This window comes from Cajanus cajan, chromosome 8 (assembly GCF_000230855.2).
Source record: "Cajanus cajan strain Asha chromosome 8, NIPB_CcT2T_4, whole genome shotgun sequence".
Classification (NCBI taxonomy): domain Eukaryota; kingdom Viridiplantae; phylum Streptophyta; class Magnoliopsida; order Fabales; family Fabaceae; genus Cajanus; species Cajanus cajan.
Window position 1 is genome coordinate 14,325,453 of NC_138524.1, and position 23,237 is coordinate 14,348,689.

Sequence of the window (23,237 nt, forward strand, 5' to 3'; positions counted from 1 at the left end):
TCCATGCTATCAGGAAGTCTCTTTTTCATATATAGATTTATCATTAAAAAGACTTTTGTTACAAGAGATTTTGTGTTCAAATCCACATGCCAACTCCATTATACTCACCAAGTCGATCACCTAGTTGAAATCCTTAGCTTTGATACCACTTGTTATACATCAAAGGGTTACCGGTTACCACACACACTTGTTTTACATCTTTTATGCTTGAGGTTTTATAGGTAGGTTTACCCTCCTAATCTTTTGTCAAGAGAGTTTAGTTAAGTACTTTCCCACTCTTACATCTTATAAAATAGGTCGACATTTATCCAATTTAAGACTTATATCTGATATAAAATATAGTCATTAAGGGCATCTCCAATGGAAGCAACTCATTTGAGTTGCTTCATGCATTGAAAAATGAAAAAAGTGGTCCCGAGTGTGCCATGTCAGTATTAAGCAACTCAAACACAAATTTACTCTAATGATAAGAAACTTTAAGAAATTCAACTTTTAGAATTTTTTTCTAATCATTTATGAACCAATTTTTAATTTTTATTAAAAAGGATAATTGCACTACAATGAAAGAAAATAAATTACGAGAAAAAAATACACAATAAGTAGATATTAAAAATAAAATAAAATAATAATAAATACATAGACATTGTACGAAATTAATTTTCATTATTATTTCCGAACGTTTCCAAATATGTTCAATAAGATTTGCTTGAAATCTGGTAAGGAACGGTTGCTTGAAGAAGCAACTCTCTCTCTTCTTCAAACAACTCATGTTGCCACGTCAGAGTCCTCTAATGGTAGAAAACCGAGACTTGAGTTGCTTCATGGGACAAGCAACTCCCATTGGAGTTGCTCTAATGATCATGATTAGACACCAAAATACGATATTCAATAAAAAATAAATTTTCACAAAATTCTTAGATTCTCAGGACCCATAAAAACATAATAATTAATTATAAAATTCTTACTTTAGGGTAAAGAAAAACATAATACATTTTTTGAATGTTCCAATTTTGGACAAGTGGCTCAGTTACCTCTAATGTGTTTGGAAAAATTTTGGCATCCTCCATGGAGCTTTGGAAAACTTTTTCTACAGCTACTACAACTATAACCCACGACCACGTGGTTATATTCCAACTTTGTCATTAAATGCCTCTTGATCTTAAACATGATTATGTGGTTATTAAGTTTGATATAAATGTTGGGAAAACAATTCAAATTTTTAAATTCAAATCTCTATGATATTATTTAGATTTTAAAAGATATTGATTCTTTTAGGATATTGTTTAGAATTGAAATATATTGTATTTATTTTAGAGATTTGTTTCCTTTTTTAAAATAGTGATGTAAAGTTAATAAATAGAGACTCTTGAGATGAGAAGAATCACCCAACCTATAGAGGGGGTCACCGCCTTAACTAATGAGAGAGAAGGTCATATGAAGGAGGGTTTCCAAGTTTTGCCAAAAAACTTGTGAATGATGGTTTTCAAGTTTCGCGAGAAAACTTACGAGGAAGGAGTTTTCAAGTTTCACCCATAAAACTTATGAAGAAGGGGTTTCCAAATTTCACTCATAAAACTTATGAGGAAGGGGTTTTCAAGTTTAACCCACAAAACTTGAAGGAAGGATTTTCAAGATATATGTAACACATTTTGAAATAAATAATGAACATTTTTGTGTACGTAGGCATGAGGGGTTGAACCACGTTAAATAAATTTGTATGATCTTTTCTTATTTTTTTATGGTGTTATTTTAATATGTTACTCATCATCATTATTGTGCGTAAAAAAAAGAAGTTTTTTTGTTCTCAACAATGATATCAGAGCTCATGGTTCGTGGAGTCTGGTGACCTGTCTCTTGAGTATTGAAGATTGACATACAACGATTCCAATATCCAAGAAATGGAGACAATAAATACTACAGAGTTAAAGTATGATTGAAGATGATTGTGACAAACATCCATGACAACAAAGTCAAATTTGAAAATTTTAATTGAGGGAGGAATTGTTGGAAAAACAATTCAAATTTTTAAATTTAAATCTCTAAGATATTATTTAGATTTTAAAAGATATTGATTCTTTTAGGATATTGTTTAGAATTAGTATATATTTTATTTATTTTAGAGATTTGTTTCCTTTTTAAAATAGTGGTGTAAAGTCAATAAATAGAGACTTTTGAAATGAGAAGAACCACCTGACCTGTAGAAGGGGTCACCGTCTTAAATGAGAGAGGAGGTCATATGAAGAAGGGTTTCCAAGTTTCGCTAGAACACTTTTGAATGATGGTTTTCAAGTTTTGCTAGAAAACTTGCGAGGAGGAGTTTTCAAGTTTCACCCATAAAACTCGAAAGGAGGATTTTCAAGATATATATTTTGAAATAAATAATGAACATTTTTGTGAACATAAGTATGAAGAGCTGAACCACGTTAAATAAATTTGTGTGATCTTTTCTTATTTTTTTATGGTGTTATTTTAATATGTTACTCATCATCATAATTGTGCATAAAAGAAAAAAAGTTTTTTGTTCCTGACAATAAAAGGCAACTAAGTATCTAATTTTCATCTCTCATTTTCTTAAGGCTAGATTTTATTTGACCAAGACATGTGCAAATAATAATTGTGTAAAAAAAGATATAGTTCCAAACTTATAAAATGCTTCACTATATATAAATATATGAATTAATTTTTGATGATTTTATTTATTCATAAACTGAGCTTAACCTAATTAATTGATGGAGTATAAGATGAGATCCTAGATATTCAAATTATATTTTATAAAATGTTTAAGATAATTTTAATCTAATTACATATACTAATATAAGTAATTATATTAGTTGATTTGATTGGATTTATAGAACAAAATAATAATTTATCAATTTTACTTTTTCTTATTTATCATTAAATTTTTATAAAAGATGAAAATATTATTTAAAATCAAATTTTATATATCAAACCCATCAAAAATAATAAATGTCAATTAGAGAGTTTAAAAAGAGACAAAACTTAGGTACAATTCATTGTATAATTATTATAAAATTCAATAAATTTATCATATATTTGTATTTGAATGTCATTGTAAAAAATATTATATTAATGGTGTCTATATTATTTATTTAATTTTCAATTTTTCATAAATTATTATATAAAAACATAATTTTTTTTTTATAAATACTTTTTGTCCTTGTATAAGATAAGATAAGAAGCATTTTAGAAGCATCAAAATTATTTTTTTGTTGCATTTAATGTTCCTTGTGATCTCTTATTACCTTTAACCTCGACAAGAAAAACGAAATGCAATCGAGACCAGCATTAATTGACTTTTAAAAGTTAAATGTATGAATTATGAATATAACTTTTAAATTTATCAATTTTCAACCAATATTAACTAGACGAAAAAGTAGTCTCTTGACCAATTGCCAAGATTCAACAAACGTGCTTCACACGCACCGTATTGCCACTATTTGCTAGTACTTATGTCACTTCATATGTCACCATATAATAACTACATATGAATATAGACTAAGTTGTTCAACAAAGATTTATGTATGACCTAGCTTATTAAACCCACCAAAGATTTTTTTTTTAATAAAAAATAAGTCAGGTTAAATATTTATTTAATTAAATTTATGTCTTTTTTTAAAAAAATATTAAACTTAATAAACTGATCTATAACAAATAAATATTTATTATTATTATTATTACATAAATCTATAACAATAGATAAAATGAATACATGGATTTTGTTTCCACTATTTTTAAGATATTTATATCTTTTTATAATTGCATATACTTTTACTTAATTTGTATGATTATTTTAGGCATGAATGGAAAATAAAAATGCTTTGTTCAAAAATTACACCCGTGTCACTAGAATTTCTTTTTTTAAATATTATGCATGCTCCTTTATATAAAAGTGAAATTTTTGTTTATTAAAAAATAAACTTATCATGTGTAACAAGTTTTAATATACTTATAAAAATTATCACAATATCCTTAATGATAAGAATTCAATTCTAAAATAGTAGAAAATTTTAACAAATAGAGATTAAAACCTAATATATAGAAGATTACTATAAAATAATGATCTAACACGATTGTTCAAGTACGAGAATTTAAAAATATTTTATCAATTTTTAGGAATAATAAATGAATCTTTAACATCAAAAACTAAAAATTACAAATATATATATATATATATATATATATATATATATAAATACATAAGACCCAATTATAATTTTTTTATTCTAGGAACCTAATTAAAAATTTTAAAAAAAGTTCATAGGGCATAGGACAAATGATATAGTAAACATTAATTAAATCATGTATTTATTTATATATCGTAAAGGGTCATATCTATTATCTCGTCTAGGGCCTATGAAATGTTAAGGTCGTTCTTAGAAGTAGTAGGGGTGACAAAGTGGGTTAATCTACTTAAATGAATTGATAAATTCAACCATTTTACTTAGCACTGAGTTAACTAGTTGGTCCACTTTAGTGAATTAGTAGGTTGATAAGTATTTAACCACCCAATTTTATTTTTAAGAGAGATTCATATTGTTGATCAACTCGATAAGGTACTTGTAGGCCCCTAATTAGAGTTGATGGAGAAAAATATTATTTTGAGAATATTAAATATTTAAAATAAACTAATATTTATTTTTATAAAATTCAATATCAAAATTTTAATATATATATATATATTTAAAAATCATTAATTTACATTTACTTGTAATTAAATTTTGTCTTCTCTAAATCAAGAATTTAAATTTTAAAAAATTTGAATTAGTTTATAAAATAAAATATTTAATAAATTGAATGATAGAAATTCAAATCAAAATTTAAATTTCAAAAAATTTTAAATTCCCATAAACATCCCATACATGCAATTCAACTCTCAAGAAAAATGTGACAACTGATATAACACACTGCCAGTGCTATTAATATATAGAGCAAAGTATGTGAGGTCTTATACCACAAAGGCACGAAAACCTAGCTAGCTGTGCTAGTTTAGATATATGGATTCCTATAGTGAAGAGGATGCTACGAAATTACTTCGAGCTCAGACCCATGTATGGAATCATATTTTGAAATTCATAAGCTCTATGTCTCTTAAATGTGCAATTGAATTAAGCATACCAGATATCATACACAAGTATGGCCAACCCATGCCACTCTCACAACTCATTGCTTCACTACCCATCCACCCATCAAAGTCCAGCTTCATCTACCGCTTGATGCGGATTTTGACTCATTTTGGTTTCATCTCTCAACACAACATCATTCAAAATGATAAGCAAGAAGTAAGGTATGAGCTAACTGATCCATGCAAACTACTCCTTAAGGACAATCCCTTGAGTATGACATCTTTGTTACAAGCCTTACTTGATCCAATTTGCATTAATCTATGGCATCAATTCTCAACTTGGTTCACAAATGAAGACCCTACAACATTTCACACAGAAAAAGGGACTACATTTTATGAATTTTTGGGGCGTGACCCTTTCAATCACCTTTTCAATGATGGCATGGCTAGTGACACTCAATTGGTTTCTAGTGTGATGATTGAGAAGTGCAAGGGGGTGTTTAAGGGATTAAAGTCATTGGTTGATGTTGGAGGAGGAACAGGGACTATGGCTAAGACCATTGCAAAGTCATTTCCACAATTAGAGTGCATTGTATTTGATCTCCCACATGTTGTTAACAACTTGCAAGGAGCTGAGAACTTAAAATATTTTGGAGGGGACATGTTCGAAGGAATTCCTCCTGCTGATTCAGTTTTATTGAAGGTAAATATTATTCATGTATTAATTATCTTCTCAATTCACCTTTAGCACATCATTTTGAATGTACTGGATTATAGATAATTTTGACTCCACAGATATATTGTTCTAATACATTTCACATATTGGTAGGTTAGATATAATATAAGAGCGTAGAACTAAGGTAGTTATGAGTCCATAACGTCAATATTGGAGAAAGGTAGTATACTGGTACGTAGGTTAGATATAAAAAAAAGAAAAGAGTATACGGTAGTGTTGGAAAAGAAAAATTCATTATATTTTTATACGCAATAATGATAATATGATAGAGTACACGTAAGTGTCATAAAACTAAAGAAAAATCACAAAAAAAAAAAAATTCTCTTGATTTATTCCTTTATATCTATATTTACAAAAATGTTCATTATTTTAAATATATATATATATATATATATATATATATATATATATATATATATATATATTCTTGAAAATTCTCTTTTTTAAGTTTTGTAGATGAAATTTGAAAATTCATCCTCACAAGTTTTATGAGTGAAACTTGAAAATCCATTATTCAGGTTTTATAGATAAAATATGGAAACCTTTCTCTCACGAGCTTTACTGATAAAACTTGAAAACTTTGTACACGAGTTTTTTTGACAAAATATGGCAAACCTTTCTTCATAAGTTCTTTTGTCAAAATTTAACAAACCATTTTTCATATGACCCCTCCTTTTATTTAAGGCATTAACCTCATTTGCAGGTCGGATACTTTTCATCTTAAAAGTTTTTATTTATTAACTTAACATCATAATCTTAAAAGAGAAAATAAATCTCTAAAATAAATACAATATTTTTAATTCTAAACAATATCTTAAAAATAAATAATATTTTTCTATATTTAAATAATATCTTAAAATTTAAAATTAAAAATTTGAATTACTTTCTTAAAAAAGTAGGTTAGATATAAATAAAAGAGTATATCTTACACTTTTTTGACTGGAAATCGCACTTATAATTCTAATAGTATCGATCTTCATATTTATGGAATGACTTGAAAACTAAATTAAAAAACAAGACAAATAAAAATGAGTTTAAATAACACTACAACAAAATTTATTATTATCGACAATTATTTAATGATAATAAATTAATTTTCTTTATTTTATTATTTAATAAAAGTATTAATGACTAATATATAATGGTCACTAAAAATGTATTTACATTACACCAAAATTTATTATTAGTGACAATTATTTATTAAGAAAAATTTTAGTCTCACATCGACTAAAAACAAGATAATTAAAGAGTATATAAATGGATGATAACTACCTTACAAGTTTTTTTGTAGGGTTGAGTTAGACCTATAACTTACTATTCTAAGTTAGTATGAGATTACTCACTATTATCAAACTCAATAGTCCCTAAACTTGAGGGGACCGACTATTGATAAGAAAATTAAGAAAAATATATATATAAGTAGAAGACAACCCTGATCTTACAAGTCCCACATCGACTAGAGATAAAGTAATTGAAGAGTATTTGTACTCATCTTACAAGTCTCACATCAACTAGAAAGTAAAAAATGTCACAAAAAGTTATACACTTTTTTTCGGCCATTATAAGGGTTTTTATCAACATTTAGAATAATTGCTACTAAATATTTTAGCGACATTGTATACAATGGTTAATGTGAAAATGTCGGTAAAATATTTTGTAACAATTTTTATTACCACTAAAAGTCATATTAAATGTTACTAAAAGTCTATTTTATTGTAGTGTATGTCCATGCGTCAAATATGATTAAATTTGATTTGGTCCTCTATTTTTTTTGTTGGTTACGATTGTCTCTCTCTTTTTTTTTTTTTTTTGAATGGTCTATATTATAATTTAGTTGTGTGTGACATGTATTTAGTTAATGCAAGAGTTAATGATCATTTTAGTTCTCGAAGTTGAAATATACTATCGCATTAATTACTCTCTGAAACTCATAAGAAAATGTAAAAAAAAAAAAGTAATTGAAAGTTCATATTGGTAATCATATTAGTTAAAAAAATTCAAAAACAAATGTTATTAATATGATAATGCTAATAAAATGACTATATATTAGGACAAAATGATAATAAATAGTTAAGTTTAGAAACTTATTTAATATTTTTATAGTTTCAAGAATCAATATAATAATCCCCTCAAAAAAAAAAAAAGAATCAATATAATAATGGTTATCACTTTCAAAGATTAAAATGACTATTTAGTTATCAAGAGGATATTCATACGCTTAAAATGAGGTGAATTGGGATGTAGAAGAGAAAGATATGAATAAAAGAAAAGACATGTAGAGACTTATTTGATGTTATTTCAGTGTGTCAAAAAGCCTTGTATCACTTATGAGTTGAGATAAAAAAAAACAATTTATAAACACTTTTCTCTTCTTAATCTATAAAGATATCTTTTCAAAAACAAAAATGTAACTGTTTAACAAACATCAAAGTGATTAGGAGATTTGTTTTAATATACCAAAAAGTTCAACATTGCATTAGCAAAATAAATTATACCCTTAGATGCAGTTACCTTAATGATGCAAGGGAAATATTGGACTTAGAAGAGAAGAGTTTTGGAAAACTCTTCTATCAAAAATAAAGAGCTTTTTGCAATAAAAAAAATTTCTAAAATAACACTTCGTACTTGTCTCAAATAGACTTCATAATTGATTCAATTTAGCTAGATAGAGATGGAATAGTAAAATAGATAGTTAAACATGAGTTAGTTAAGCACAATAAAGTTTGTGATATTTCCTAGGTAAAGTATTACAAGGTCAAATGCGATGTGGAAAGCACAGGTTGATTTATTTTTATGATGATCTACGACGACGTCTCAGTCAAGACCTTAACTTATATATATATCAATTAGTTTGTTAGTCGATTAAATTTCAAAGGTTAAAACAAATAAAACAAAGTTCAAAGTGATGCATGTGAGGCATTTTTTGGTCAAATAGGTTACTCACAAGCATCACTTTTGTTACATTTCTAACAAGGGTTCTCATAAAATTCTAATATGTGTGTGGATATTATTTTATGTTCATATATAAACCAATTATGGGTCGATTTTAGAAAGAAAAAAAATAACAATTATGATCGATAGGAAATCAATATTCATTTCATTAATTTTGGTGATTCTATTACTTTGACAATTGAGCAGTGGATATTGCATAACTGGAACGACGAGGAATGTGTGAAAATACTAAATAAATGCAAGGAAGCAATACCTAACCAAGGAAAGATTATTATCATAGACTTGGTGATGGAGAGTAAGAAGGAAGACAAAAAGTTAGTCGAGACACAATTGTTCCTTGATATGCAAATGATGGTGTTTTTCATTGCAAAGGAAAGAAATGAGAAAGAATGGGCCAACTTGATTTCTTCTGCTGGTTTCAGTGACTACAAGATAACTCCTGCTCTGGGTTTAAATTCTATCATCGAGGTTTATCCATAGTGTGTTACCGTTAGACATGTATATGAAAAAGGATTCATGTTATAAATGTTTAAAATAAAATTCCATGATCACTTATAATGTTTCTTTTATGTTTAATTGTATAGTTATATTCATGAGAGAAATGGAACTAATGAAATAAATTGTTAAATCACCACATCTTACATACATAAATCATTTAAATATATTTTTAGTTTCATTTGGGCAAATTCGTTTTTACTTCCTCAAATTTAAATTTGAAACTTTTAATTCTATAATTAAAAAAAAATAGTGTCTCAAGATCACTCGTAAGATCACCAACAACAATAAATTAAGTTAATTATGTAACATTAGTTGGGTAAATGTGATGTATTCATTTACAAAGATACATCACAATTTTTGAGTAAATATTTTTATAGAAAATTCAGTAATAGTTGTGTTTTTCTTTTTAACATATTCACTAATGATATTTGAACAAAAAGACAAAAATAAATAAGGAAAGTTCAAATGAGACAATATGATTTTTATTAATTAGTACATTATTTAATAATTTTATATTAAATATGAATTTTGTCTATCTAACTATTGAATTATAACTTTATATCACTTTGTGTATATCAAATTTTATTAAAATTGGTACATTTCGATGTCATATGCCGTACCCTATAGATCTTTTGCTTTTGTATTAGTGTCTTTAAGTTTTCTCTTAAACTAATTTACTTTGATCGAGAGATAAATAAAGTTTGATTAATGATTATTTTTGTCAAAAATCAAATTTAAACACTATCCAAACGATTCAATTTTAAGTTGAATATATTAAACTCTTATACAATATAGTTTATATTTAGACACAAACACAAGCAATAATCCAATACTTGGTAAAACATTTAAAATATATATATTATATAGTATCCATTTGTTACGCAATTAGTTAATTAGGTCAAGTATAAATCACATATGCAATCTTATACTCATATATATTTTGTATGTATGTTTTCAACATTTGTTTCGAAATTAATACATATGTTATAAAATAATATTCCTTTTTCAACATGTACAAGTTAATTTGTAAAAGTTCTCTCATGTTATATTTTCTAAAAAATATTCTTCTAACATGTACATAAGTTAATTTTTTAAGTCACTACAAGAAATTCGTTATTTTGCGGCGTTTTTTTTTTATATTGCGGCGGTTTTTTTAATTTTCTTCTCTTAATTATAAGCATTTCTAAAGAAAATTATTTATAAAAAAAAAAAAACTAATTAAAAATATAGGTTTGATCTTCCTGAATTATTCTATCATTTTATCATTCTTATCCCTTCTCTCCTCCTTAAATAAATAAATAAATAAAATAAAAATACATTGCTTAACTAGCACTGAAATGCCAACATAAGTTGATAAGTTAAGGACTTGAACTGGAGTTTCACCTTCCTCATATGGGTGTGTTCGAATCCCTCTAATGTCACTTTTCCTACTTGGTGGGAAACCCTCCCCAGGGTGATTCCCTAATCCCTAGGAACTAATTGAGTAGAAATGCTTGTAGTTTGAGCTTGTGTTAGGCCTCGACAATAACCCTCTAGGTGCGTCTCTATAAACAACCCCAACATGTCATTGACATCCTACCCAATAATATTGGAAGTATCTTCTTGCTCTACCAATCTTATCTATCGAAAACAAAAACATCAAAACTTTGTTGCTATCATTTACCAATAACAAGTTAATTAAACCTTAGATCCAACGAGGAGAAGGGGCTTAAAAGTCCTTAAAATTTTGATTGAAATTTAAAAGCATAATTAATGACAAAAATATCATTCAACAAGGAGAAAGATGAGAGTACAAATAATACAAAAAATGATGAAAAACGAAAAAAAAAACACATGGTAGTCAGTCATTTTCATTTAGTCTTATTCCTTCACTCTTAGCATCTTCTCCTTTCTTTGCTCTATGAAAATCTTGTTATTAGCCATCATTTTTCTCCATTTGGCATATATACCTCTCTTTACTTATGTGTTTTCCCTTCCTCATTATGTGTAGAATATAACTTGGTAATTTTCTCAACACTTGGGTAGGTCATTTGGAGGCGGTAATAAAGATTCATTTGGTCCTTTTCCATTGTCCACAACAAAAGCCATCTTCAGTCCCCATGTTGTATGAATTTCCAAATGGCAATGCATAAACCACACACCTAATAAAACATAATATACCATATATAATAACACTAAAAAAATGTGAAATCCAAATCATTTTATCATTGTACAATTTGTTTTAGCATTCAGACTTAAACAGAGTTAAGTTTAACATAAGAGATTAATATCTCATAATGTGGTGGTTAAAGTTTGAATTTTAATTTGTTGATTGAAGTGCTCACATTTAGTACTTAATCATGTATTGAATAATAGAACAAACTTGAAGTTTAGACACAATAGAAAATTGATAACTTTACCTGGATTATCAACCCTAAATCTGATAGCAGTCCATCCTCCAGCTGGGACTCCAACTGTATTTCTCTCCATAGGATCTACAAGGTTAAATTTCTTGGGGTCTTTTGTGGGGTTGAAATTCCCTTGTCCCCTACCAACCACAAAAAAATTGAAGCCATGGAGATGAATAGGATGGTTCTCAGGTGTTATCATTCCAGTATCTTGCAAGACTAATTGAATTGTAGAATTGTAAGCAAGTCTATAGACCCTAGTCCCTTTCATGGTCTTCAAGTTTGATGGTTGTGTCCCTTTGAAGTTATAAACCATAGGAGGGTTTCCTGGAAAATCATCAGTGAAAACCCCCTTAATGTTGAAGAAATGTGCTTGAAGAACAGAAATTTTAGGCATCACAAAGGTGACATTATTGATATCTGCTACCACCCTACTATTATTCACACAAGTAGCACAAGGGTTGATACCAAGGCTTGCTGTGAAAAGCTAAGCAAGCTATGATCAATCTTTAAAGGGACTCTAGCAGGATATATTTTGGAGTTTAGGCTTCTAAGAGAGTCAATGAAAGTAGTGGCAAGTGGGGTGGCATTTTTAGGAGGCATGGAAGTGATGGTTGTGATGGTGGAACCAAGGGTGCCTAAGTAGTGTAAAGTGGCAGTTTGGCAGTCTTATTATCAATTGCAATAGGAACATCCATGAAAGGAGAGGCTGCAACTAGGTATTTTCCAGTTTCATGTTTGGCTGTTAGAAGCACATTTGTGGTCTGGCCTGGTGCTATGACAATGTGTCGATTTTGAAAGGTTTTGTGTAGACTGCATCAACCTCAACAACAGTGAGTTCATGGTTAGCAATTTTAAAGACACTAGTACAAAAATGACTTTTAAAATCGGAGTTTTAAAGTCGGTCATAAGGTAGTCGATTTTAAAAGTGATGTAGTGACAATTTCGTAAATAATGACATTACTTTTAAAATCGGCTGTTGAAGAGCCGATTTTAAAAGTCTACTTTTAAAATCGGCTATTGAACAACCGATTTTAAAAGTGAGACTTTTAAAATCGGCTCTTCAACAGCCAATTTTAAAAGTCTACTTTCAAAATCGGCTCTTCAACAGCCGATTTTAAAAGTCTACTTTTAAAATCAGCTATTGAACAACCGATTTTAAAAGTAGCATCAGAGACTTCATATATGCTATCTCCTCTCTCATTCTCCCCCTAGCTTCATTCTCTACTCTTTAGCTTTTTTAGTTCATATATTCTTCTCATCTGAAGTGTGCAGCTTCTCATTTTTTCAGAAGAATACAACTTTAAAGGTAACATTCTCATTTCATCTCTCTTATTTCGTTGTTGCTGGGCGAATTGAGTCTAGAACGGCCCGAGAACGGCCTGAGAACGGCCCGTTCTACAAGCAGAACGGCCTGTACTGAGTGCAGAACGGGCCGTTCTGCAGGCAGAATGGGCCGTACTGCAAGCAGTACAGGCCATTCTGCCAACGGCCTGTTCTGGGCCCGTTCTGGGGCCTTTCCAGACTAAAGTTCTAATTTAATTTTTTAATTTTAAAGGTTGTCTTAACATTAAAAAAAGTTGATGGGTGTATGATTTAAAAACTGGGTGTAGAAAGCAAGTGGCTTATTTTTATGGGCTATATCTAGCAGGAGGAGCACCAATGAAAAAGTCCATTAGCGTTGTTTTTCTTTGGAGTATGTTTTCATGGTGGGGCAAAGGAAGATGGCATCACCTCTATAATTTAATGTTGTGAACTTACGTTTTGATAAGGTCTGGAGAATGATCATCTAAGATGCTTTCTGTAACGACCCGGCTGGCCACTACACTTCGAACCACCGCACACCGGAAACACTAGACAGAATAGAACGAGTATATAATTATAGGGTCTAGAATATAAATATATACAGAGTTCCAATCTAACTAGAGTTAGAGCGTACAAAAGAAATTATAATCAAATGCTACTATCCCAAGTAGCTACACCTCAAAAAAAAAATCATAGAAACGATCAGCTCTACTGGTCCGCAGAAGACTCATCATCAGACGCCCACCTATCCCTGCTCTGCTCCCATACATAGTATGATCATTGCAGTCCAACATCATGGAGACAACAGAAGGGTAAGCTAGTGCAATTAAAATTCAACATACAAATATGTGTATCCATATATCAATATAATTAACAACAGACACAATTATCAGCACACTTGTACAGCTTATACCACTCAACAATATCAGCACCGCAATGCGGCAATATCAGCACTGCTTAGCAGCAACAACAGCACCACTCGAGTGGCTATAACGGCACCGCAAAGCGGCAACAACAGCACCGCCTTAGCGGTTAGAATCAGCACCACATGTGTGGCTAACAACAGCACCGACTTAGCGACTATAATATCACCCAACTCAGCATAGCTCAGCACAGCACAACACAGCACAACACAACATAACATAACACACAGCACAGCCATTCAACAAAATTATTATTTTCTATAATTCGGCCCAACAGTCTATAATTCCGCTATACTATAAAATTTCTCTTATTAATCCATTGATTCCAGCTCAACAATATTCCTCTAATATAGCTAACATATTTATCTCAGCTTTATCCTCTAGTCATCACAACATATTCATCAAATTCAACTTGGTTCAGCATATAACATCATTGATTAACAATTTCGGCACAACTCAACAGCCAACATTATATAGATCATCATCTCCTTGCGCGCCCGACGCACTCGAGGTCGCGCCCAGCGCAGCTTAACCCGAGAGCACCAGGACCAGCGCGCCCAGCGCAGGAGTACTCGCGCCCAGCGAGTCTCAACCCGAGAGCACCAAGGCTCTCCCGCGCCTGGCACAATTCCAAATTGCGCCCAACGCCTGCCTGGCAGAGACTCAGGAGTCTCGTGCGCTCAGCGGGGCCTAACCCGCGCCCAGCATGGGGAAGACAGAGACTTACCAAGGTCTCGCGCCCAGCGCAATTCGCATTGTGCCCGGCGTGCTCTTGGCAGAGACTCCCAAGGAGCCTCCGCGCCCAGCGAGTCCAAAAGTGCGCCTAGCGCGGCCCAAGTATCCCAAAGTATGTTACTCTTGATATCGCGCCCAGCGCAGCTCGAGTCACGCCCGACGCGAGCCAACCAGAGACTCCCATTTGCAAGCTCGCCCAACGCACACAGCCCTGCGCTCGGCGGGCTTGCCTAAACAGAGTCTCCTGGTGGTCGCGCGCCCGGCGCGAAGAACAGCGCCCAGCGCGAACTCATCAGTAACTTCCCCAAGTTCGAAAAATCTCCAAAAACCTGCAAAACTTAACAGAAAATCCACATGCAAACGGTTCAAAGTGTCACATTTTCATCATACATCATGAAAAACATCTCCTTTTCAGCATGCATTCACAGATTATGAAGATCCCCCAAATTTTCACCCTACCCCAAAAACCCCAAAGGTGAGTGTTCCTCACCACAGCTCATCAACTTCACGAAAATCGGTTATGCCATGTGATTATGCATTCTTTCACAAACCAAACAGCCATAAGTCTAGCTTCCCTTACCTCAAATCAAAAGATCCTAGCTCCGGGAAGTAGAAGAAAATGCTCCACGGGGAAGAAAAGGAGAAAGAGAAGAGGAAGCTCCGCACGGCTCGACTAGAAATCCAATCCTATTCTTGACCAGCACCTTGAATCAGCAACTAGAAGGAGTCAGAAATGTGAGGAAGGGGGTGAAGGAGAATGCTAAATGTGAAGCTTGGTAGTGTGTGAATGAGAGTGAGAGAGGGTAAGGGTAATTGGGGAAAGAAAAAGAGGGTCTCACACTTTCGAGCCTGGGTTAAGTGCAATTACTACTTAGTTACTTGTAAATTGTGACTGTGACGTTGTTTTGCCGTTTGGTGCTGATGACTTGTTTGGTTCTTCTTTCGCTCATGATTATTTTCTTATTCGCGGTTGTGTTTTTTTTTTCTTCTATGAACTGATGATTGTTGAATTATGCAGCAGTTTGAACAATATCCTGGACGGCAATTTACAGTTATAGGGGAAGTGGTAATGGTTCTCATTCTCATTAAGTTCTGATTTGGATGAACATGTGAATAAGTATTTCATTATTATTATTTTTTAATTTCTTACAACTGTCATCCTTGTTTATACTGTGGTAGTGTTGAACATGGAAAACAAGAACATAGATGTGCTACAACCTGTTTATTAATTTACAGGTTTTGTTCAGGGATCCTCCTAAAATAAGTCAAATATTTTTAAAAAAATTAATCACTTTTAACATCGGTCATGCAGCGACCGATTTTAAAAGTCCCACTTTTTAAAATCGGCTCTTTTAAAATCGGTCGGAGAGCCGATTTTAAAAGTAAAAAATGACCGATTTTAAAAGTGATTTTTTCACTAGTGAGAATAACTCTTCATTGAGTGCAACATTGAAGATTCTTAGCAAGTAGGTGTTTCCTGGCTGAACATCCAACTTATATCCTTCTATTTAATGCGATCCAGTTCATCATATTTTTGTTGATATAACATCTAAATGTTAAATTTATTTAACACATAATATATTTTTTTAATATTGTAATAAATATTTTTTTATTACAACTTATTTTTAATATTGTAATAAATATTTTTTTTAATGCAGTTTGACTACTATTAATCTTTAAAAATAAAAATAAAATATATAAAAAACATTATAAGAAGGAGAAATAATAATCACACTTCAAAATAATTATCTTATAATAACACACATTTTATAATAACATAATACTTATTATTAAAAATGAATTTTACTATTATAGATATAATATATATTAATATATTATTAAAAAATATAGGTATATTTTATAGTAACACATAATATTAAATATCATTCAAAATTAATGTTAAAATTGTGTATGAATATATAACAAATAAATTTATATATACATATGTTATATTTATATTGAAACTTTATTTATTTATATATGTATATATCATTTCATAAAGTGTACAAATAAAAATAAACATTAATCTAAGATAAAAATATAAAATTAAAAAATAAAACGTATACGTAACCATTATAATATTACAATTAGTAAAATATGTTTTTATATTATAAATAAACTAAGAGATTGTATGGATTTTAACTCTCTCTCTATTAATAAAACCAACTACATGAAAGTTAAACAAAATGTCTTATTTTTAATGGTTTAATAAGAACATATTTCGAGTCTGCCGAATATTTGTTCAACTTGTGGGATCAATAATCGATTAACCTTTGAAACATTAATTAGTTAAACCACAATTTAGTTCTAATAAATTTAACCTATATTGAATCATGGAGATGAATTTTTACCGACATTGTTTTTTAGACAGTCGTTATTTATTTATTTATTTATTTTTGACATCTAAAGAGTAAAAAAGGAAAAGAACACCCTAATAACATTTTTTTCCATAATCTAAATTTTGAATTCTCCTTGCACTCCGCGCCCCTAAGTTTCAAATTTTTAAGTATTCCCTCTTTTTAGTCTCATTGACCAACGAATATATACCAACACCACAACCTAATCTATCACCCACTTCTTCCATACCTCTCTCCATAATCCTAAACAAAAACAACCACCTTAATTTTTGGGTCACTCAATTTTGTTACATAAGAAATGGAGGCTAGTAACACTTCCACTATGATCATCATCTCCGACCATAGTAACAAGGAAAATGTCCCTCCAACATGTGACAACAACAATGTCATCAAAACCAAGAATCATAGCAAGAGAAAGACCAAGAGGATGCCTCTTTCTGACATCACCAATCAATTCAACAATTCTGCTACAACTTCCCCCTCTCTTCATCACCAACAACAATGTGAAGTTTCCTCTTCTCTTTCTGGGAGGACACTGATGAGGATGGGATTGAGATAGTTATATATTAATTATTACGATATCATATCATAAAATTGGCTTCAACAATGGCAATCATAGAAATTGAGGAGAGGAACAAATGCATGCAACAATATTTTATTTCTCTATTTCCTTTGCATTGCAACATTTTCTATTTCTCGTACTTCTGTCTTTTCTTTCTCTCTTTTAGTTTGTAAGATTCAGTGTATAATAACACTTCTTGATTAAAAATATATTATGAAGTGGGAATAAATGCAATGAATATTGGGTTATATATGTAACATGCTAGTTCTAAATTGTATGTATAAATCTTCATCCCCATGTATTGTAATAAATCGTATCTATTTAGTTTATATACGTATGATCATAGACACCAACACAAGCAAAAGAATTTTAAAATTAATTCTTTAAATTCGCAAAATATGAAAATTAAATCCTTTATAATTTATGAAGAATCATAATTGTTTGGAGTTGTGGTTCTTATTTAAGACCAAAAAAAAAACTGTTATAAAGGATTTAGAGCCAAAGCTATGATTAATTGTTTTAATTCATTCAATTGTTTTGTTTTTCTCTAATTTCGGTTTTAATGGAGAACAAACTAATAATCTAATATTAAATTATAATAATTAATTATTATCAACAGCATGTGCTTTTATTTTCATCAACTAATTAATTATTTGAATAAGTCTAAGACTTTCATATTTTATTGTAGTAAACGAATAATAAATTATTCCGTAGGTCAAAGTTATTTATTTGCTTCCTAATTAAATTTTAATAAAAAAATTTAATGCCGTTTGAAAAATTCAAAAATAATAATATCATTTTCAAATCATCAAGTTTTAAAATAATTTTTCATAAAATAATTGGTTTGAGTTCAAGCAACCATCACTCTTGCATCTTTGCAAGATATCCAAATTTCTAATAATCTATATTTAAATTAATTTTTTGGGTTTTTTTTATAGAAAATTCATGGATTTGATAAATTTAATATTTCTAATAATCTATATTTAAATTAGATTTTTGGGGTTTGTTTATAGAAAATTTATGGATTTGATAAATTTAATATTTCACCATTATTTGATTTACCATAACGTGTGTGTGTGTGTTTTTACAAATATGAAAAGTTGTATCTATGAAAAGTTGTATCTTTTTATGAAAGTGTGTATTAATAAAAGATTATATCCTTTCATGAAACATTTTTCATAAAAATGTGTTTTTCCTTAAAAGACAAGAAACGTGTCTCTTTATTAATATTCATATATAAGACATGTCTCTTTGAAAGATTATATCTTTTCACCAAAATACATAAGAGAATTTATAAATAGGACTAATATGTATGCAAGGGGTTGACACGTAGAGACAATATAATGCACTGTGAAAATAGTGAGAAACTAATTAAATTTTTTTCTTTCAAAACATTTCTTTTCTTCCCACATGCACAAAAAGAATCGAGGAAATAACTATTAAATTATGTAAATTACTATTAACAATAAGCTTGATTGTGAATGTATGAATTATATCAAGAGATCAATCTGTAATATATTAAAGGGATTCAGCGAGATATGTTAATGCCAATGGCCTGTTTAGAGATTGCTAATGGTGGGGCAAATTAAATCTAATAAAGATTAGTGTCTTAAACATAAATTTGAGAATTACACTTTTTCTTTGACATTTATTATTTGGTGTAAGACCTTCATCCTTTAATTAGTTGCCACTACTTTAGCATGAAATCCAACTTAACATTATCAAATGCTCTTAACAATCATTGTTGCAGGTGTAAGAAATAAAAAATCATTGTTGTAACAGTGAATCTCCATCACTATCCTTACTACTAGTTTTGACGAATTTGATTTGATTTTCTCATTACATTCCATCTTAATAATAAATAATAATAAAAAGAATCCATAATTAGGCCCTGTGACTAAAAAATATATAGATGCATGTTGATTAAAATTGGCAAAATGGCACCCCCTAAAGAAAAATTTATATAGCTGAAAGTATGCTAAAAAAATAAAGAAAATGGAATAGAAATAACTTGTATGGTAAAATTAATAAATAAATAAAATTGAATTGATGATTACAATTAAGCTAGCTAGGTTAACCAAGGAGAAAAAAAAAAAAACTAATCGTACATTTAAACCAATTAAATAAAGCTGAAAGAAGCAATGAACATTCTAAAGAATCAAATAAAATTGACAACGTAACAGGATCATAGTGTTAGTGTACATAGTTTAGCTGCATGAGTTGCCATGGACAGGGTTTCCGACATGGCCAACTCCTCCTCAATTTACTCGAAGTGTGTTCCACCATTCGGTCCCTCGACGCCACCAAATGTCTCCACGCACTCTCCATCACAATGGGTCACATTCCAAAGCAATCAATTTTCATCCACAACAACATCATCTCCTCCTACGTTTCTCTTGGAGAAGTGCTCCATGCACGCAAGGTGTTTGACGCTTTGCCCCAGAGAACAGTTGTCTCTTACAACACTCTCATCAATGCTTATTGTCGACGTGGGGATGTAGATGATGCTTGGAACTTGCTCTCCCACATGAGGGGTAGTGGTTTTTCGCCTACACAGTATACCCTAACTGGGTTGTTGTCGTGTGAGTTGCTGAATCTCTCTCGGGGTGTTCAGCTGCAGGGGTTGAGCATTAAAAGTGGACTCTTTTATGCCGATGCTTTCGTGGGCACGGCTTTGTTGGGCTTCTTGGGGAGGCATGGATGTTGGGATGAAGTGTTTTTGGCATTTGAAGGTATGCCCCAGAAGAGCTTGGTGACATGGAACTCCATGATGTCCTTGCTGGCACGTAATGGGTTTGTTGAAGAGAGTAAGGTTTTGTTTTGTGATCTCGTGGGGACGGGGGCGTCTTTGTCGGAAGGTTCTTTTGTTGCGGTTTTGTCTCGACTTGATGATTTGGAATATGCTGGACAGATACATGGTTTAATGGTTAAATGTGGGTTTGGTGGTGATGTTACTGCGGTTAATTCTCTAATCAGTGCGTATGTCAGGTGCAAAGCCATGTTTGCGATGGAGAGATTGTTTGAGCAGGTTCCTGTTGAGAATGTTGTGTCCTGGAATACAGTCATTGATGCATTGGTAAAAAGTGAGAGACCTGTGATGGCGTTGGAGCTGTTTTTGAATATGGCAAGCAGAGGATTGATGCCGAGTCAAGCCACATTTGTTGCTGTTATTGAGTCGTGTACTAGTCTGAGAAACTTGGTATGTGGAGAATCTGTCCATGCTAAAGTAATCAGGAGTGGTTTTGAATCTGATGTCATTGTGGGTACTTCATTGGTAGACTTCTATGCCAAATGTGATAGATTTATTTCAGCTCATAAATGTTTTGATCGGATAGAAGAGAAGAATGTGGTTTCTTGGAATACTTTGATGTTGGGTTACTCAAACAGTTGCACTTCCACATCAATTCTATTGTTACAAGAAATGCTCCAATTGGGTTACTCCCCTAACGAGTTTTCCTTTTCTGCTGTTCTCAAGTCATCATCAATTTCAAACCTACTTCAGCTCCATGGTTTGATTATAAGATCAGGGTATGAGTGTAATGAATACGTTTTAGGCTCTCTTGTTATGGCTTACACCAGAAATGGTCTCATAAATGAAGCACTTTCGTTTCTCAAAGAATTTAATAATCCACTTCCTGTAGTCCCATCTAACATCATTGCTGGAATATATAACAGAACTTGCCAGTACCATGAAACAGTGAAGTTGCTTTCCTTGCTAGAAAACCCTGATGTTGTATCCTGGAACATTGTCATTTCAGCTTGTGCTCGGAGCAATAGTTATAACGAGGTCTTCGCATTTTTCAAGCATATGCATTCTGCATCCATATACCCAGATAGTTACACATTTATGAGTCTATTATCTGTGTGCACCAAGCTTTGCCGTCTGGATTTGGGAAGTTCTCTTCATGGACTCGTTATAAAGACTAATCTTGGTAACAATGACACATTTTTGGGCAATGTACTAGTTGACATGTATGGAAAGTGTGGAAGCATTGATAGTGCAGTGAAAGTTTTTGAAGAAATTATGCACAAAAATATCATTACATGGACAACTTTAATCACTGCCCTTGGGCTGAATGGCTATGCTTGTGAGGCAGTAATGAGATTCCAAAACATGGAATCGACAGGGTTGAAACCTGATGCATTAGCACTCAGAGCAGTGCTTTCTTCTTGTAGATATGGTGGATTAGTGAGCGAAGGCATGGAAATTTTCAGACAGATGGGAACCAGTTATGGGATTGCACCAGAGCATGATCATTACCATTGCATAGTTGACCTCCTGGCTAAAAATGGGCAAATTAAGGAAGCTGAGAAAATCATAGCAAGCATGCCTTTCCCACCAAATGCCAATATATGGCGTAGCTTTCTTGAAGGCTACAGTAGGCAAGAAATTGCAAATTGACTTGTACAGCAAAACTCTATAAGTCTTTAGCCAACAGTGCGCTTAACATATTTTGCAGTTTGGTATTATTGGGAGTGGTTCTTGAAAGAAAATGCAAACCTGAATGCTGATTCTACCATGCAGTGTCATCTTATATGTTGCTTGTGATTCACACCTTGGGTTTCAGTTTGTCCCAGGTGAGTGGTGTTGAAGTGCATGGTGTAACAAGTTTCAATTGGGCCCTAAGTGGGCCAGTTCAGAACAACAAATTTTTTTCCCAATGCTTTGCCAGGCATAGAAGAATGGTGTATCACATATGAGAAAATCTTTGATGCATTTAGATTTGGTACTTGTTTGGTTTCATGATGAATTCTTCATAACCACATTGAAATACCAATTAATGTGATTTTGGATAAACTTTTCACATGTTTAATTCTATTTTGAGGAATTGATTACGGATCTACAATTAATTTTGAGTTGAAGCACGTCTAGATAGCTTATGTGTTAAATAAAATAAATAAATTAAACTTTACTACTAACTTGCTTTTATCATAGAAACATTCAAACATAAATCTAATCATTTCAAAATCAATTTTACAAAATAAATTTAATTTAAAATTAATTTTGTGAACGCTCATCTAAACACACATGTTGATTGATTTCACGTAAGTTAATTATTATAAAGAAAGACAAATTTTTTTTGTTAATCCTTCTAAACCTATATAAGTAAAAAAAATGTTTAAAGTTTTTGAATTCAAATATAAGCAAATTTTGTTCAAGTCTTTATTTAATACTTTTAATCTAAAATTACCTCCAAGACAATAAATGAGAGAGCATTACTTATAACGAATGTGATTAAAGATATTTTAATAAATGTAGTATATATTTTTCTTAATTTGTCTAAAATTGAGTTTTTGTTTTTTACTTATATATAGGTTTAGGCATAGTTTTAAAAACCGGACCGGTCATCGAACCGGTTAAGGTACTGGGTCAGTGGGTCAAAGGTTGAACCGGTGGGTCACTAGTTGAACCGCATGACTCGGTTTTTATTTATTTTTATTAAAAAAATATTCATATTAAATATATTTTATACTTATAAATTTTAATAAATTTATATCTTATTTTAAATTTCAATTTTTCTATCTTATTTAAAATTATTTTTATTTTTATTTTGTAAAAATATATAAAAAAATTACATATTAAACTGTATATTAATACAAATTAAAAATATAAATAATATGTACATATATAATATGCTTGCAATTGATATCACAAAATAATATATGTAATATTTACATATATATTATATTATTAAATA

At 30.8% G+C, this 23,237-nt stretch overlaps 2 protein-coding genes and 1 pseudogene across 2 annotated transcripts; 2 read left to right on the top strand and 1 right to left on the bottom strand.

Annotated features, from left to right (window-relative positions):
- Positions 1 to 4,944: 4,944 nt before the first annotated feature.
- On the top strand, positions 4,945 to 9,340 carry LOC109799158 (trans-resveratrol di-O-methyltransferase). Its single transcript, XM_020359688.3, has 2 exons — positions 4,945 to 5,786; positions 8,958 to 9,340. Exons 1-2 carry the CDS (start codon positions 5,016 to 5,018, stop codon positions 9,249 to 9,251), a joined length of 1,065 nt encoding a protein of 354 aa, XP_020215277.1. The 5' UTR covers positions 4,945 to 5,015; the 3' UTR covers positions 9,252 to 9,340.
- A 1,436-nt stretch (positions 9,341 to 10,776) lies between these two features.
- On the bottom strand, positions 10,777 to 17,215 carry LOC109799251 (laccase-4-like; annotated as a pseudogene).
- Positions 17,216 to 19,677: 2,462 nt separating this feature from the next.
- On the top strand, positions 19,678 to 22,385 carry LOC109798905 (Pentatricopeptide repeat (PPR) superfamily protein). The gene has a single exon (XM_020359339.3). It carries the CDS (start codon positions 19,754 to 19,756, stop codon positions 21,938 to 21,940), a length of 2,187 nt encoding a protein of 728 aa, XP_020214928.1. The 5' UTR covers positions 19,678 to 19,753; the 3' UTR covers positions 21,941 to 22,385.
- Positions 22,386 to 23,237: the final 852 nt, after the last annotated feature.